The 19983-nt window shown below is 36.0% G+C and overlaps 1 protein-coding gene across 1 annotated transcript in view; it reads left to right on the top strand.

The window, feature by feature from the left end:
* The window catches only part of LOC149410110 (uncharacterized), a 67838-nt gene extending 52089 nt beyond the window's left edge, over nucleotides 1-15749 (top strand). The window contains exons 2-6 of the mRNA XM_089648740.1: nucleotides 1271-1722; nucleotides 5383-5519; nucleotides 8238-8369; nucleotides 11204-11311; nucleotides 13812-15749. Of these exons, the coding sequence (XP_089504866.1) occupies nucleotides 1271-1722; nucleotides 5383-5519; nucleotides 8238-8369; nucleotides 11204-11311; nucleotides 13812-14267 (1285 nt within the window). The 3' untranslated portion in view covers nucleotides 14268-15749. The remainder of the gene's footprint in view (nucleotides 1-1270; nucleotides 1723-5382; nucleotides 5520-8237; nucleotides 8370-11203; nucleotides 11312-13811) is intronic.
* The last annotated feature ends 4234 nt before the right edge of the window (nucleotides 15750-19983 follow it).

The following is a 19983-nucleotide window of genomic DNA, read 5'->3' on the forward strand; positions in this document are numbered from 1 at the left end:
CTTGGATAATACGCTATTGTAATTATTGCATAGTATTTTCAGGCAAGAATTCTGCTTAGAGTTCGTTTTGCTTTGATCAACCCTGAACAGGACACTGCGTGTTTAAAATAGTTTGCGCTTAAAATCGAAATTTTCTTGACTCCGTTTGCCAAGCGATTTTAATGCCTATTACTTATATTACTGATGATATAAGGCATACCAAGAATATACACATTTTTTGCTTGTAGCTTCCTCTTTAGTACTTACTTACAAATTTAAGATTTGTGAGGAAGTTTTTTGTTTTTGTTTTGTTAAATACGAGAAAATTAATAAAATTAGAAACATACGTTTTGGGACGCGAGGTCTTCTGTTCATAGAACTACTTTTGTAAATAGCCTAACCATCAACGGATCTGTAATGTAATTTATAAAAAAAAACTTTTGAAAATGGATTCCAATATAACCTTGTTCAGATGAAACCTGATGTTTTCAGGTTTAGATTAGTTTGTGGGTATCTCTTTTGTCATTTCTACTGTTTCTCACTTACAGCATAAAGAACTACAACGCGTATTTATTAACGGATAAAAAATGATTTCATTGGTGACAATTTGGGCATTGTTTTAGCTGTCAAATATTAATTGATTGTATATTGTATCCGTGGTTTTTTTAATAGTATTCCAATCAAGCCGCGGGTGACATTTTAATTAACTTTCCGCCAACCTACCTACACATTCAAAAACCATATAACAATGCTTCACATCATATCAATATATAAATGTGTTGATACATATTGCTTTGCATTTGAAAAGAGAAAAGGTACCAAATATCCATAGAATAATCCATCGCGTAGATAGAGATGTATTAAAATGTTTTATGGTTGTTACATTATTTCGATTGGCGATTACTGAATCCCGGTAACTTCTAAATCCGATTCGGAGTTACCTAGTTGTAGTAAACGATTTCACAAGAGATTAGGTACCTTACCACGTATCCATAAAATAACAAACTAATTACATTGTACATTTTTTCGAACACTTGATAATAAGGTTAGGTATCTAAAAATATGTCAATTGATTTTCTTTTAGGAAAATATCTATGTAGGTACCTACTTATTTGTATATAATCAGATAATAATCTTCCAAGAATGTGTCGTTAGATGTGATGTCAGTAGGAGTTTTTTTATTTCAATAATCCATTCACAATAACCGTACTACTCTTGGCCAATGAATCAGACCTTACCTTACCAACATTATTTTATTTATTTTTAACAATTTATTTGTCCTTGTCCACAGACTGTACGATGGCTGTCTCCCTCAAACCAACGGCGCCCATCACCCCATGGACTCTTTGGACTACCAGCCGCCCCCGAAACGCTCCCACCCCTCCCAAAACCTCCTCATCAACCCCTCCCCCCTCCTGTTCCCCCTCCAAACACACTCCCACCTCTTCGAGTACCCCCACCCCTACCATATCGGCTTCCACTCTCAAAATGACCCCTTGAACTCGTCAAACTTCGACAATCCGCTGCTAAATAGAAGAGATTCTACGCGGGAAAGTCTCCAGGTGATGGAACAAAGGGCGCAAACTTCGTCTATGGCGGCAAACATGGCGGCCGGATTGTCTATGAACTCGATTCCAAATTCGAAAAACGATGAGGAATGGAAGAATATCAACACAATGCTGAATTGTATTTTGTCTATGGTGGAAAAGACAAAAAGGGCGCTGGCGATTCTGCAACAAAGAGGTAAGTTGATTGCTTTTTTAAGAATTCCATGTTTTTTCTTTATTGTTATCAAGTTTAATTTGTAGAACTCCGTTTTAATTTTAAGTTTTTAATTTGCATATTCATACTTGTTTCAGACATCACTTTTTTTTTAATTATCAGTGGAATATTAGACAGCCCTGATTTATTCAGTCGAATCACCTTCATCATACTAACTAGAACTAATCGATCGAAAATTCTTTTTAACTGTAAAAATAATACGACTGAGTCATATAGATACGTGTACCTAGATTGCATGCAGTTGGCAACACTTTCGTAGAAATTATAGATGTGTTCAACAGCACGGAATATAGGTACAAGAAGGCTATAATAACATATTTCAGTAATAATTACAATTAGGGTATGCATAATTTTTTTCTTCTGCATGAGTTCTATATGAAGAAAGATTTATTGTCATCAGAGAGGTTGGAATATAACCTCACAATTTACAGAACTTCCTAATCTGTAAATCGAATTTTTACAGAGGATTCATACGGAACTCGCGGTGTAACGACGATGGGGAATAGTCAATCGCGGGGTAAGGACGCTAGATACAGAATGAATTATCCCAGTTACGGTTAGCAGCTACTGGTCTAGCCGTGATACCATTGGTATAAAATATTATTTAGGAAAAATATTTGTAATGCAAATTAAAGCAGTTCTTTTTTTTAAGTAAATTTTATTTTTGAAGTGAAACTTCTTTACGCGCGTTATGCAATTTCGAGGGCAGGAGTAAAACCAACTCATGACCGTCATGAAAAACCGTGATCATTTCGCTATAGGAGCCTAGCCAATATTATATACCTACTTTAGGTCACTCTCCAAACTCAGCTTCGCGGTCTAGAGGCCCGACTCTCGTCGTGAAGAACCGAGGTTCGATCCCCGCTTTAAATAATTTTTTTTTTCTTTTTGTGATTTTTTTAATAATAATTTTTTTTAAAGTGATAAAATTTTAATGCTCTCGTGCTGCGACTTTTAGATATTTTGACTATATGATATTTTGTTCGAATACGTAATAACCGCGGTCTAGAGGCAGAGCGTTCGACACTCGTTATGCAGGACCCGGGTTCGAATCCCATATTTTTATAACTTGTAATTTTTTTTTATCACATGCTACTTATAAATATGTCAATAGACAGAAAAAAAGAGAGAATGAAATGAAAAGAGAGAGAGAGAAGAATACTAAAAGTTTCACTTCCGTCGTGCGTAGGCTTGCCACAAACTGTATTTTTTTATTACTGTTCTACTGAATTATTATGTACATGTTTGTAAAATCCAATATTTTTTTAAAACAGTTTATTTATAAACAAGTTCTGTGTAGTTATTATTACGCGTCATAGATGTTTTTCTTTCCTAATTATGTTACTTCTAATAAAAGTGGCTGTTACAGGTGAAAAAATATAATAAGCAGTAATTGTCGATTGAGGTACTAGTACATATTCAATTATTTGGCGGGTTGAAAATAAGCCGACATAACTCAGTGGCTCAGAGCACCTGACCGGACATCAGAAGGTACGAGTTCAATTCCCGTTAGCGGCATTTATTTTTACTCGGGAGATATTTTCAATTTGTATTGATATTTCAGGCGACTAATTATTGCTAATAATTATTTGTTATCCTTTGTGCTATGCATAAAAACCTTGTCTTATAAACATTAGTTTATCGTTAAAATAATTGAATGTCTATGATTCGGTGACCATTTTCGTCACAACGTTCTTGGTTAAATTAATAGGTACACACTTCTGGAAGTGTTGGGATATCCTCCTGTGTTTTAGGATTTAAGTTTGTTGAAGGCGAACCTTCCAAATTTTCTCTCTAAATTTTGTCCAAGTACTTCAATACTATTGTTCACAGATTCATTAAAAAAGTTTTCTCGGAAATTGTGCTTTCTTCGGGTTTTGATCTTAGCCGCGCGTTGATCTTTTCGTGCTACGCCATCGTTTATTTTTCATTATTTTCACCATAAAGAATACAGTCATCTTCCTTGTTAGTCATTCACATTTTTCCATGCTAGCATGGAGGACAAAAACTAATAATATTGTCACATGACTTGCTCTTGAGTTAAACGGATTATTAAAAATAAAGATTATATTTTATATGCACTCCGTCTTGTTCCATCAACACGATACACGTTTCACGTGATCCGTCGCGACTTGTAGCAGTGTGAGGTATATCATTGGACAGCAAAATGACATGTAAATTTTTCTACTCCAAATATTATTGGTTAAAATCCTTCGGGTACGCCTCGCAATGTGGCCGCTTTATACCTCATCGTAGCATAAAAACAGTTGACTCTACCCGATGTAAACATTTAGCTGGCAATGCAAGACATCGGTTACCGAAACATAAACATAACATAACCTATAAACGTTGTTGTATTCCATTGTGATTGGATATAATCAGGGCAGGACAAACGGCGCCTGTCAAATGTTGGCGCCCTTTTTCAAAACCAGTAGACGCCTAGGCCCCAGGCCCCAGGCCCCAGGCCCCAGGCCCCAAGTAGTAGGTATTAGTTAGGTGATCACTGTAATTTTTGTTAATTAAATAGTATAAAATAAAGCCGCTATCTGCCTCTGTCTGTTTGTGCGCTTAGTTCTTTTAAAATACGCAACAGATTTTTATAGGGTTTTTACTATCATTTAGAGAATTTCTAAATTTAGAGAAGTTTTGTAATCAAGTCGTAAAAAAATATTTTCTGGCGCTTACATTGCTAACACTGGCTAAACCTTGTGAGATACATCAAAATAATGTACTACGAAATTGTATATCTTAAAAAGGCTTACAGAAAAGTCCGTTTTGGTATATGTCTTTCTCCTAAGGATATCCCTCAGCATCGCCGGGTTCACGTCAGCTAGTCAATATTACAGGGTTTTCCAATAAGAGGTGTTATTTTAAATAGCCCGCTATTTCGGTAGACGTTAATTTTGAAGCTGTCATTTTTTAACATTTGACAAGTATAAACTAAGCCATTAATAAAAATGGAACGATACACGCTTCAACAACGCATTGAAATTATTAAAATTCACTTGAGTGAATCAAATGCAAATCATCTTGAGTGATGAGGCCCATTTCACCTCGGTGGCTTCGTCAACAAGCAAAATTGTCGCATCTGGGGCTCGGAAAACCCAAGAGTTATTGTTGAAAAGCCTCTCTATCCTTAACGTGTGATTGTTTGGTGCGGGTTATCGTCCGGCGGAGTCATTGGACCTTACTTTTTCTAAAATGAGGCTGGAGCAACAGTTACGGTGAATGGATTGCGCTATCGAGAGATGATTAATGATTTTTTACTGCCGGAATTGGATGGTATTGATCTGGACAACGTTTACTTTCAAAAAGACGGCGCTACGTGCCACACAAGCAACGAAACCATTGATCTTTTACGATTGAATATCAAAATAACACCTCTTATTGGAAAACCCTGTATTTGGATGATTTGTATTTTTGCAAAGCGCCGTTCTTATAAAAAAGAATAGACTTTAGGACGGTTAGGTGTTGGGTATTATCAGCGCCATAGCGGACTGCTTCAACTGCTCTATAACGGGCTGGATCTGGGTTTAATGTATCCACGGGTATGCCGTGTACAGCTTTGTAGAGATACTGTGTTCAATGCTGATGTGATATTATTTGTTGTGTGTGTTGCAGGAAATGCTCCCGAGAGCTGCTCCCCCGAGGGAGCCGACATGAAGCGGGCTGCTGGGGAGATCATGGCAGCCACCGTCAGACAGACTGAGGAGCGTGTGGGGGAGGTACGCAGAAGAGCAGAAGAATCCGTCAACCAGGTAACCTAATTAAAAAAAGATGCGTCACACACAAACTACTGTATTGTTACACCATCACCCACTTCAAACTGTTTTATTTAAACAAATTAGAATATTTTTTAACTGGTGAACTCCGGAAGATGTCGGCAGTGGCGGCGTTGGGTAGATTGGCACCCGGGGCGGTTTTGTATTGAGCACCCCTACTTAAAATAAAAAACCGAATACTAAACATGCTTACGAGACTTTATTTTACTGAAATATTCGATGACATTATAAACATTTATATTCCTGTCTCTTTCAATTGATAAAATCGAAAGATTGGTTAGTCGCGCTTGGCTCATTGTGGATCTTAAATAAGATTTTATTAATTTTAACTTTGAAAAGCTTCTTTCACATAAAGCCACCGAAACACATATTGTCAAAAAAAATCTTAGACATAGCGCTAAACTTGGAACTGACTCAGAATAGCCCCATTTTACAATAAATCTGAGGAGCTCCAATGTAGTCCATTGAACTGCTTCGTGGGCAGAAATGTTGGCGGCTTCTAAATGGCGCCTCAATCGTAATATCTCCAACACGATATCCTCTGCTGAAAATTCATCGTAATTTTTTAATAAATTTGGAACCATTCCACGAAGATCTCCTTCTGGTGATGTTACCAACGTTTTTGTCTGAACAACACTAAATATAACCAGAATAAAATCCATTGCCCTGTAACGATGGTCTAGTTCTTTGTAAAATCTATCGTGACATTCTAACATTGCTCTCTGCAGCTCGTCTGGTAATGTAAGACCAGCATCTCGGGCCATTTTCGCAGTGAGCAGCGCAGCAGTCTTAATAGGGAGATTTTGTGCGCATTATGTAGGCGTCAGACTCAGCTATAAAATATAAAAGATGATCGCACGCCAAATATCGCTCTCCATACAATTCCATGAGACCTTTCACACCTTGCGCTTTTATGCACAGATGAACCATAGACAGTACACATCTTACGCCGTAACCGCTCCTGAGGTGATATATGAAAAGTTATGCACCCCCCACTCCGCGGTGAACAGGGGATGGGGTCATTTTAATTTCGGAGCTGCCTAAACGGGCGGATGACAGCTGTCAATTCAGTACAAAGAAATGGAATTTCGTGGCAGCTCTCTAATTCGTCTGACTCCTTCCCCTACACTAGGAAGAAATATTTTATAGCGTCGTGTGACGGTAGAAAAGATAAGCGCTCGCGGTTCAAAAGATATCTGCTTGCGCTTTTATAGCTGTGTGTGACGCACGTCTTATTTGGCTGCACAAGTGTGTTGTCGTTGTCACTCCTTGGTCCTTGGTACCCGGGGTGGACCGCCCCCCCTTTACGCCGCCACTGGATGTCGGAAAGGTTCAAACAATTGTTGTGTTCATTTATCTACTAAATTCGTCATGTTGGCATATTATGGCAAGTTTGCAAAACTTCTTGAGCGATCGCTTATGCCAAATGAATATAGAATCTAAAAATATTGGATAAATGATGAAATCTAGGCGGATTCATTGGTTTTAAATAGCAGTAAACAGTTCATATGTTTCTACATTAAAGCTAAACGTGACTTTAGGTATGATTTGAGATTTTCACGGCCAAAAGTATTGTAGTGATTTTTTTTTGGGGTATTGCATTGTCCATCATCAGGGTAGATGTGTAATCAGATTACATCGGACAAAACAATTCATTCTTATTCGTATTGCGTATGTACGGGCGCAAACCAATACTTCGTCTTAATATTGTAAAGCATAACTTGCAAAAGTGAAATAATTCAAATAGCGCCATCTATGAAAGAGGAGATTATGAATTATTTTATGTCTCTCCTTAATATTTCGAGGAATGATACTATATAAGTCCAAAACCGAACACCCATTACTCGAACGCACAAGGCCTTAGACACAATTCGGTATAATCTTCATCAGGAGAGGAGGTCAGATCAATTGTGGGACTGCCGCGGAATATCATTTCTTTGTATGGGATCTGTCACTTTGGCAGACGACAGCCGCGTAATCACGGCGCTCCGTAAATTGTTCTGACCCCTTCTCCTGCCGTAGGTAGGAGAGAGGGTCGCATAATTTTCAAATATAGCCTGGCTAGCAGATCACAACGCATATCGTCGCCACGCCCACACTTATAACCCATTATCTTTTTAGGTGCAACAGGTCTCTATGGAATTTTATGGAGAGCAATGTGGAGTTACACAAAAAGCTTTGAACGTATAGCGTAATCTGTCACCCCACTCCCGGTTACATGAATATTAACAAAACAACCCACCACAACACAACATTATACAGCGAAGTCCTATTTTAACTAGACTATTTGGCATTTCATCTGTCTACACAATTGTTTGTTCCATTCTTATTCAAGATGGTGGCCGCGTTGGATACTACCTTTTTAACCGGTCAGAGTTCGCACGATCTTGGTTCCTACTTTGAGCATTCAAATCGGAATAATCAATATTATGGTACCGGTCGACCTAAAGAAAGTTTGACAAAAGAATTACTACAGTATAAATACATATATTTAGAATTATTTCATCCGCTATCTAGGGATGTTTCTTCGTTATGTCTGGTAAAGATTCGTTATGTTATTCTGACTACTTATTACTGTCACTATCGGCCGAATCCCCTTGATATTGTATATTTAGTCTCAATAAACGACTATTCACTGAATTCGCCAATGCGCCTGCGTCGATTTAAACTCATCTCTCTTCCCCACATCACCAGGTGAAGCGGCAGGCGGTTGCTGAGCTGCAGCGGGCGGCGGCGGCCGAGCGGGCGCGCCTGGAGCGATTGCTGAGGTTGCCTACGGCGCGCAGGGCCAACAGCCAGTCGCCCCCACCGGCGGAGCACCACAATGTAGGTTCAGACACTCATCCTGACTTAACTTAACCTTACCCAACCTCACTTAATATAACATACCCTAGCCTAATACAACCTAACCAAGCCTTAACCTACCCTTATCAAACATAACATAACCTTACCTAACCTAGCCTTACCAAATCTAACCCAATTTAACTTAACCTAACCTAACATAACTTAATATAACCTAACCTAACCAAAACTAGCCTTACATAACTTAAACATTACTTAAATTTAGCCAGAGATGTGCTTTATTTCAAATAAATCCATTTCATGTGGAAATGCAAAATGCAAAATAGGTATTTTCCTTTTTGTATTTTAAATGCTTTTCTAAAAACTATTTTGCATTTTGCATTTTAAATGCTTTTCTCAGTGCATTCTTCCTACTATCTCCATTCATCTTTTTTTTCATAAGCCCCAAATATCAGTCGGTCCTCAACCTCGCTATGAGAGATAATTTCCATTTGTCAATTAGCTCCCTGGTAGGAGCCCTGGCAATTGAGTGATACCATTACAAAAAATACTGATTCAAATACTGAACATGGGGCCATGACGCTGTAATATTAAATTTTAGATAGCAGTTTCTATGTTTTTACGTTGGCAACATTAGTCCCGCGCAAATTTTTTGTGGTTTCATAATCTGTAGTCGTAGTGTTTTTGGATTTACCATCATGTAATATGTTTGTTCTACATTGATGTCCATTATGAAATGACAAAATTGTTTAAAAATTCTATAATTATTTTAATTGTTTAACCTGAGAAACCATTTTGCATTTTCAATGCATTTTGAAAATAGGTATTTTGCATTTTGCATTTGAAATGCTTTTCTAAAAACCATTTTGCATTTGCATTTTCAAATCGAAAAATTTTGACCCATTTCCATTTCAAATGGTTTTGGGTTCATATTTTACCAAACGTTTACATTATCTTCAAACCATAAAAACTTAATTGAAACACTTCAGTTACCACAAATTATGTTAAGCCATTTCAAATTGGATTCATCGCTACTCCGACGTTTGCCTTTCTTTGCTATTCAATCAAATCATTTGTATGGCTGCATTTTATGTTTTTCCATGAAGCCGAATACAGGTGTCGGTAACTGGTTTTTGGTTTCAATCATCGGTTGTATTGCTTTAAACTGTCAAAAATGTTAATTTTTCAGCACTCAAATAAGAGTTCAAACGCTTGAGGCAAGTGGTTCTATGGTACATCCAATTGAAAAATGTTGTGAAATGAAGTCTTTGAGGTGATTTTTGACAAAAACGGTAAAATCTATCCAATTACTGACATGGAAAGTAATGAAAAAAGGAAGAAAAATACTTAAAATAGAGGGTTTTATGTAGATATTTATTTTACTTTCTTAAATATGTCTTCATCCATTTCAAACAAAATGAAAACACACTCATTCTATTTAACCGTAAGTCATTGGTATTTTTTTTTAGAAAGGAAACAAAGGAACATATTGACCGTTTTTGTAAAACTTTAGCCCTTCTGGCCTCTAGCATATTTCCGTTATATTTTTTAAAGGGTTGTTCTCAATAAAATCCAAATAATGGGATATTTCGGAACGTATCCGAAAACTAAAAATTCTTTTGGAGTGGTGATAAAATATGCTTTCAAATTTTATTATTAGAAACTAAATAAAAAAATACATAATTTATGATATATGTATTATAATTATAACATAAAAAAGTTTTAAAAATGGCTAACCATTTTTTTTGTATAAAAACCTAAAATTACGGATAACGAAAAAAGAACACATACACCTCGCTTTTTTGTCGTTTAATATAAAAATAATTATTAAGAAATTCAAAAAATTTCATGATTATTTTTTCAAATTGGGGTCAGAACCTTTTGTTTCATAGAAGAGAGGTGTAGGTATATTTTGTATATTTTTTGGTTTACTTCTATATATGAATATAAAGCTTGATGCTTTGTCTTTCTAACGCCTTTGAGTTCAGATTTCTTACTATGACGGTAAGGGAGAAAACGATTTCTATAAGACCATATGAACTCTTGTGAATAGTGGCTGTTTGTTCCCAAAATCGAACAAATTAGCATTTTGCACTGCATTTAGCATAACCCAACTTACTACAACTTAACCTGGTCTCACCAAACCTAACCCAATTTAGCTTAACCTTACCTTATTTACTCTGCCTAATCTAACCTAACCCTTACCTAAGTTAAATCATTGAAAATGATTGCATTGAATGTATTGAATTACCATTAAATATACCAATGAATTGACTGGACAAATTGAATTTCCATTCAATATACTGATGAACTAAGTGGATGGATTGAATTACCATTAAATCTATGAATGAATTAAGTGGATAACCTTATGTTGGATTTCCGTCGTGAACTAGGTTAATGAATTGAATTTACATTAAATTTATTAACGAACTAAGTGGTTGGATTGGATTTCCCTTACAGCTACTAATGAACTATGTGGTTGGATTGGATTTCCCTTACAGCTACTAATGAACTATGTGGTTGGATTGGATTTCCCTTACAGCTACTAATGAACTATGTGGTTGGATTGGATTTCCCTTACAGCTACTAATGAACTATGTGGATTGATTGAATTTCCATCAAATCTACTCATGAACTAAGTGGATGGATTTAAATTCCAATGAATCTACCATGTTTTATCGCCGATACGATATTTGAATGCTTCTTATATTATCTAAACTATCTTAACCAACTATAAACCATCATGCTGTTTCTCTGCAGAGGTAGGCAGATAGCTCTTTGCACACACCCTTGCTTTATTCACATTCATACATTGTCTTTTACCTATTCTAATAATGTGTATTTGTTTCTGAAAACAGACTTGTTGGAACTGTGGACGCAAGGCCCAGGAGACCTGCAGTGGCTGCAACGTGGCGCGCTACTGCGGAGCCTTCTGTCAGCATAAGGACTGGGAGAACCATCATCAGGTCTGTCCACCATCACTCCTCTTACTGTCTAACACTTTTGCTGGGGAAAAAAGCAGGAAGAGAAAGAAGTTGACCAGCTGGGTAGCAATTTTTTTTTTCAAATGTGAATACAGCACACGTCTCAAATGCTTCCAACTATTAGTCTATGACATCACCAATTGGGGTATGTTGTGAGGAAGTGGTGAAGGGAAGGAGATGGGGAAGATGAAGTACCTGGCTATATAGATCTGATCACCAAACATGGCTAAAGCCATTTCAAACAACGTTTCGATTCTGAATTGTGGTCTTACACTAGGACGACGCTGAAAATATCTACTTATTACATAAAACTTCTTTTGAACGGTCATATTGTTATTTGAACAAAAGCTGAAAGCGACGGCGTCCGTGGTCAGGGGGTAAGGCTCTCGACTAGCAATCTGGAGGTCACAAGTTCAAACCCGGCATACGCAAGTAAATATTTGATTAATTTGTGTTATATCACAATTTATTCATTTAAAATAACATATACTACATAGGGTATATCATCTAAATGACAGTTCAACAAAGTGATATAAAGTCATGAAATAAACAAAAACTAGGTTAAATAGGTTACATTGGTCACTATTTAATCCAGATTAGTGTAAGACCACTATTAAAAAATGAAACATTACTTGAAATGGCTTTAGCCGTGTTTACTTGCCAGGTACTTTTTTCCACACCTTCCTCTTCCCCGTCTCCTTCCCTTCCCACTACCTTCATCCCCCAATTGAGGATGCCATAGTCTCACTGACTCCAGACGATTGGGTGCAGCTGACACTGTTGTGCGGTATTCTCATAAAAAAATCACACCCAAAAACAAACATAGAATCAGCGTGTATCGAAAATCCATTCAAATTAATAAAGTTGTCTGACAGAAGATATCTGATGTCATTTTTCTTTCTTAAATCCTTAATTCCCTTATTGACAACCCTGCATTATTGCAATTGATTTCATTTCACGTTCCTAATAGAGTCATACTAAAACTGTCTTTCACATTAACAATAATGTAAATATTAATTCGTTTATAAACCATGCATACACAGCTTCGGTAACCAATATGCAGAAGTAACAGATATTTTTACAGTAGAACCTCGTTAATTCGAAATTCACGGGATATCAAATAAAATTTCAAACTTTCGAAATCCCACGTTATTCTAAATTTTGTTTATAAAAAGAAAAGACGCCGGAAATCGAGTTTTTCGGCCGCCCTTTCAAATTCGGGTATATTCTTTGGAGTAAATTCGTAATAATACTAACTATTCCCGTGTAAATCTAAATTTCGCAGCCGATTTCCATCGCAGTCGGCCCTTTGAACTCGTATAATCGAAATAAATTTGTAAAAATAAGATATATTTATGCCTAAATATAAATTTCGTTTTAAATAAAAGTCAGCTATAGATATATGTATATAGATTGGCACCTGCGACAGCTAAAAACATGCTTTTTTGTCACCTGTGACAGGAATAACAGTGCCATCTATTGGACAAACATGCTTTTTAAAACAGCGCCATCTGTTGGACGTAAAATCAACTTAATAATAATAATAATACTTGGATGACTAGTATAGCGCCGTTTTTGTGCAAAAACACCTCAAGGGCGCTGTACAAACTTATAATACATTTCTACAGTGATCTATGTTATTACTTAACTATTTATGGAGAAAATATACAGTACAGACTTACCTGGTAGGTCACTTGAGATTAACACTTATTTAACATTATCTAATTGGTTATTGGCGAAATTTAGATACAGGATTTAGGACTTAATTGAAAAATTGAATATAGCTGGACTTTCTCTTAGGAATGGTATATTTAATTTAAGGGTATGACAGCTTAAAAAGGTAAGTTTTTAGTTTTGACCTGAATTCTGTTGGACTTGTTATGGATCTTAGTTCCGGAGGGAGTTTATTCCAAGCCTTCGGCCCTGATACTCCGAAAGCGCGATCACCAAACTTAGTATTTGGCTTGCGCTTAGGTTCTATCAGTCTGCCTACAGCTGCTGATGTTGCTGATCTAAGCGTTGACTGCCTCAGACCAGTGTTTTCTGGGACGCATAGTTCAGAGATGTAGGGTGGGGCCATTTCATTGATGGATTTAAACACCATCCAGCACAGTTTGTACTGGATTCATTCAGGGCACTTGAGCCAGTGAAGGTTCCGAAGGTGTTCTGAAATGTGCGAATATTTAGAAACCCCGGTTATGAGCCGTGCTGCTGCATTAAACACTGATTGAAGTTTGTCAATTTGATATTTTGGAAGGCTGGCATAAATGCCGTTGCCATTTAACTTACGTTATTGTTTCTCCACTTGCACATACAGACTGAGCCACAGCAAAGCGTGGCGGGGTACAGCTACTAAATAAATGAAATGTAAAAATTTCAAAATGTTATTTAGTTTGAAATATGTCAAGCTGAGTGAAAATTATCAAGTTAACAGGATGTCTGTTTTGCTACTCTTCGTTAATGAAGTTTATCTCTTTTGTAGGTCTGTTGCGGACGAGATCAGAAACCTCCGGCATCTCTTCTCTCCGTCACATCTCCGCCAACAATCACCAACCAGCCGGCACAGCCTCCTCTCAAACCTTCACAAATAACACGATCGTCCACACCGGTCTCAAGCTCAACTTCCGAGAGACTGAACCTCACAACGGAACGTCTGACGATAAATCAAGACAGACTAACAGAGAGTAGACTGTCTCTGACGTCACTAAACAATGCTGAACGTCTCTTAACGTCTGCAAACCACAATGCAGAAAGATTGTTGACGTCTGCATCCCACTCAGAGAGACTTTTAACCTCGGCAAGTCAAGAAAGGCTATCTCTTTCCAATGTTCAAGGCGAACGTTTAGGTCTTTCCGCACCTGGTAATGCAGATAGAATCACCCTGGCTTCGCTGGGCGGCAGTCAGGGCCTGGTCGGAGGTGTCGGGGGCAAGAAATGACGCATTACGAAGACGAGCGAGGCAGTCGCGTCGAATAGCACACCGAAAATTCACCGAAAAAATAAACGCTAATGGAATCATCCATTGAATTAAAAAATTTAATTTAATTTCATGTGAATCCATTATTCAAATATGAGTTGTGACTTTTGAAGACGACAAAATTAACGATCAGGTCATTTTGAATTTTTTTAAATTTGAACAGTCAATCGCCAATTCTTCAGCTTTTGATCAAATTGTGAACAGTTATGTTGCTATTCTTGTCACCTAATCACAATTTGATCAAAAGCAGAAACAGATTGAGAAATCGACGATTAGCGGAAAGTTCAAGAAAATTCCGGATGTTTCAAATGTAAAAATAATACGAATGGCACTGATCGTCGATTTGTGACGTCAGATGTGACAGCCGGTCAAACAACTGGCCCTAAATAAAATTGTACAATGTTATAAAAGTTTTACTCAACTGATCTCGTTAGAAGAAATATTGTTTGTAGATTCCACTAAAAACCTTTCTACATAAAGCAAAAACACTGACATATTATACAGATGGCCATCAATTTTAATCAAACATAAATTCTTTCATGGTAGAAAAACCAAATGTGTGAATTTTAACAATATGACTATGTGATTTGCTTGTAGAAAGGCACTATATAGGCTATTAGTTCCACCATAGATAATACAAACAAGGGAGATGGGGCATAAACCATTATAGCATGTGTCACCACGAATACATTCGCATCTACGAACAGCGGCACCCTTTGTTTTTACCTTCCAACAGTTTTGTCATAGCAATGTGACAGTTCACACATTCATGCCGTATCTGCTATTATTTCTATTATCTATGGGTTTCACATTGTAGAATGTTTCCTCCTGTTAACATGTTTTTTAATCTTTTAAATTTTATCCCAACTTCAAACATTGTTTTGCTATAGGCAGTAGAAATCTGAGCTTAATAAAAATGTCTTTGTGAATGTAAAATTATTGTGTAGATAATATAAAACCATTTCGTAATAATTATGACATAATAAATTATTTATTTAAATTTCTGTATTAAGATTTAATGACTATGGGGTGCGTGCAAATATATAATATTTAAGTATGTAATTAATGTAAAGTTTTGTTAATCATTTACTATTTGTATTTTGTCTCTAGTATAAAGTATTTGATATCAAATGAATTATTTATACGATTGCGTTGTTCAACTATTTATATTATTATTATTATGTCAAATGCACACACAATATAATAAAAATTTACATGTGTATGAACGGATAAACCCCTGATATGATTTGAGATTTTCACAATTTATTATTGTCGTTAATTTTTGGGTTATTATACGGTGTAGCGCTTCCTACTTCTTTAGCCAATGTTATGGCAATATATCCATTTGTGGAGTTACATCATATAAACTTATTTTTATTTGTTTATTGTGGTTACTTTCCAAGGAATCGACGATGGCACAATGCTGTTACTGCAAAAAAGAACACATTGGCCTCAAACGACGCATTCCTGGCGTGTGTACGGCGATGTGTCTTAAAATCTAACGACGCCGTCCCGGCGGGTCTGATGTCTGTCGGCTTAAAAACGAAAAAGGGATACATTATTGACATCTGTGTTTAAAATTTTAAATGCCAATCGCTCTGTAGATAATTAAGCATTTATTTCGTAGTAATTGGCAGGACTCCGTTGGTATAATTTTTTCCTGATATTTACGATTGAAATTTTGTTATATTTCAGCTTCATTGAATTTTTTCAAAATGGCGTGTGGTTCGGGAATTGACAAGCTTGTTCGTAAATCGCATGGTGGGCTGCTCACAAGAGCCTAAATGGCAAAAAATATATATTATGGAAATAAGTATGATTAATGTACAACTTTTCTAAATCCAATTTTAAAAAAAAAATGGTTTTTGAAAAAAAAATAATTTTCATATCCTCGTTTAATCATATTATTTTATTTTTTTTACAATGCATATGTTTTTTACATACCTTGTTTCAATGTACAAGTAAATTAAAAAAGATTGTTTCGTTTGCATGTTTAGTTTAAAAGTTATGCAAGATTTAGTACACCACTGCACTTAAAAAATTTGGTACAAAATTAATTCGGATGTGAAGGACAATTTTTTAGCCAAACAATTCGGATGCCAATGGGTTAAACTACAGAATTCTGCCAGGACAACCCCACAAATACGCTGATTTGTCATTACAACGCCGTTTCCGTGCGGGAAACAGGATGTTTGAGTTTCAGCATATTGGCTTCACGAATCGGCAGCTATCCGTGATACGTACGCATCGCGTGATGTGTCAATATGCTGTATATGCTCCATAAAGTTAGTTTTGAGATAAATGACTTAAAACTTTTTTTGAGCATTTTGTTAATTTCTCTGCAAATTAATTTTCTATTAACACACTTTGATCGGGTTATTTTTTCGCCGGCTGGCCGCTGAAAACGGGCGAAAATAAAGGTCCCGCGCGAATTTGTTTAATTTGTTTTAAATCGCTATATCTTCGTAAATAATGGAAATATTTCAATAAAATTTTCTACATACTAACTCAGCATACCCAAGCTATATAATTTGTAGCTGAAAACCAAGTATTATTTCTAATGCAACATAATAAATCGAAAACAAAGTCATTGTTGAGTCATTAGTGTTCAATTTTTTAAGTATAAACTAGGTTTCAATTTTATAAAATTACAAATTATTATATTTTCACCAAGCCCAAATCATTATAAAAACAAAAACAACTGCCACTTCTCAAGTATCGTCAGAGTAACACATTATTACTCATTGAAATACCACGTGTGCAATTGCCTCTCGCACGATACAGCGGACCAAAACCATCGGAACGTGCTAATAATATTGGTTATTTTTTCAAATGAAATTTAGAATAATCACTTAGCGTAGAATGCTTCTCGTATTGCTTACATAATATTGTTTATTTTTTTCACCATACACTATTAGGTTAGTTTTTAATCACCTTTATATAATCAGTTACAGTTTACGTCTAAAAATTGTTCATCTAATATTTCCTTGTTCTTCCTCCATATCACTTTCTTCAGAATCACTGAACTGTAATGGCATCACTGACATTCTTTTCCTACAAGGAATTTCTTCACTTCCACTAGATTCTTCTCTTTCACTATGGAATTCAGGCAAATAATTACTAGAACAGGCAGATAAATTATCTGCGACGATTTCGTTATCACTTTCGTAATTTTCAGAATCCATTTTGAAAGGTTAGAAAAAGCAAATATAAATATTATCTCCTCGGAACACAACCGTAGGACAATTTGCTTTTTAAAAACTGGCACGCACTTGTAAATATTTATTATGGTCCGCCTAACTGTGTTTGCCGATACCTGCTGTTTTTAAATGCTCGACACTCTCCTCTCGCTCGCACCTAGAAGTTGAGTGGGTGCGTAACAGAGATAGAAAGATTTGTTTCGGGTTGCATGGTCATAAAAACCCTGGTTCCAGGAATTGAATTATTAGAATAACAGAATATGTTATCTAAATTACTTATTTAATTGATCTTCAAACGTCATACCTATCAAGTGTCAGGTGTTCAATAATAATAGCCATTTTAGTTGAAATATCGATGTACACAAAAGACTCCAAGATAAATACAAAAAAAAGACTTGCATTGCAATTTGATAATTATGTACATATAGTTGGGACCTTTATAAAGAGATTGGTATATAATGTTCATATAAAAACATCAGATAATTTCTTCTTTTCTGCCATTGAAATGAGGCGGGCGCAGAAGGTAGAACTACCCTTCCCGACGTTAAGCATCAATCGAGCGAACGGGTAGAACTACTCTTCCCGATTAAAGTGTGTTAATAAAATTGGATTTTGAAAATGTTTGATGTGTTTTGGGTCTTTGAACGCCGAAAGCCACATTAATTATGGACATCGTAATGCTGTCGGAAATGTTGGCAAAAGGAGAAAGCGCAACACGGCAAAATAACCTAAAAATTAATCACGATGAGGATAACCTCAACAAGTATAAACTGCTGGAAGCCAGCGGGATTATGGCATCCCCGATCAGGGTGTATTGTTAGGCTGAAGGGAGTGTGGGTGAGGACATGGGGAAAAAGAAGTTTGGAAAGTACCTGACTATTAACAAACCCTGTAGAAGTAATATCCAAAGGCAAAATGAATGCATAAAGTCGACACTGCAATTGCAGTGCTTCATGGTTTACATGTAGTTCCCGTGAGCACTTAGGCCATAGGTCCATTGTGCTATCTCTCATTTTACCTCAATCCTTTCACAACAACCCAGTCCCTTTAATAAAGTTCACCAGGGTTGTTATTGGGTATGTGGCTATGTCTTCTGGTTCTACTGTATGTCTCCCCAGGTATCTGAGCCTTGTTCCCACCAGGGCAGGACATTGACACCATAGGTGAATTGGAGTCTCTTCATCCTCTTCACATTTCCTGCATCTATTGGTGTTTTCCACTCCCAATATCTGCATGTGTCTCCTGAGATGGCAGTGTCCCGTTAGTAGTCCTACCAGTTCCCTCAGCAAGTTTCTGTCTATATCGAGTAGTTTCTTGGTTCGTCTAGGGTCCGGTCCTTTTATGAGTACTTTGGATTGTCTCATTCCAGGTGCCCTCTCCCATTCTTTGCGGTGCTGGGATTTGACCCACCTATCAATATGTAATTAGAGTTAACAATGCAATATTAACAGCAACCCCCCCAAATGATTGATGTTTAAATAAGTGCACATTTATGTAAATTTCTAGAAAATAATTATTATTATACGAATTTTGTTTGTAATATACATTATGTATTTTAAACAAATAGATTCTTATGTTGTTAATTTGGTAGGCTTATCATAATTAAATATTATCTATAAATCGCAATATTAAAGACCAAATGTTATTCTTTGTTAATTTATTAATGTTAATATCAGTCTCTATTCTAGAATAAGATCCTGTAATGTTTTATACTATTTAAAATAATCTATTAAATGTCTCCCCAGTAAAGTTAGGCATTTCCATTGTTGTAAAATATTATAAATAATGCATGTTATAATCTAAGCACTCGTAGATGGCGTTCATTTAATTATTACCGATGATTCAATCCAATATTGTGTTTATATGCCTTTCTTGAAACAATTGAGTTTTTTTACAGAAAAAAAAACTGTTTATTTATATTGCGTATGTACGTGCGCAAACAAATAATTTGTCTTAAGGCGATGCACTACGTCGTGTAATATTTTAAATTGAGCCGCTATCAATAACAACCCTTACATAGATGGCGATAAGGTTTAAATTCCCGTCTAACACCATCCGCCTGTTTTGATTTATGCAAGAAAAAAACAGTGGCCAAAAAGTGCCTTTTATTTTATTTTGTGGATGTTCAGGCATATATATTAAATTCTTTTTCGATCATTTTATAAATAACTCAATTTGCCACATTATACAATAAAATCATAACCGAAAATGGGTTCGTAAGTAGGAGATTTTGAACTTTAAAGCAGTTTTCATTTTTTTCTGGGCTTATAAAAAGACTTATCTAAAAAATACTCGATTATTTCAAAGGCCAAGATGTATTCTACTCGCAGTATTTAATTAAAGCATCTGAAACATTTCTAGGCGACCAAATTTTCAAACCAAAAACACATGATTTTGCATTACTACGTATGGCATCGCCTTAATATTGTAAAGCAATACCTTTCAGAAAGCATATTTTAATAAAATAAATTAATTAA

This window comes from Hesperophylax consimilis, chromosome 28, assembly GCF_061612785.1.
Source record: "Hesperophylax consimilis isolate HC1 chromosome 28, BYU_Hcon_1.0, whole genome shotgun sequence".
NCBI classification, from domain to species: domain Eukaryota; kingdom Metazoa; phylum Arthropoda; class Insecta; order Trichoptera; family Limnephilidae; genus Hesperophylax; species Hesperophylax consimilis.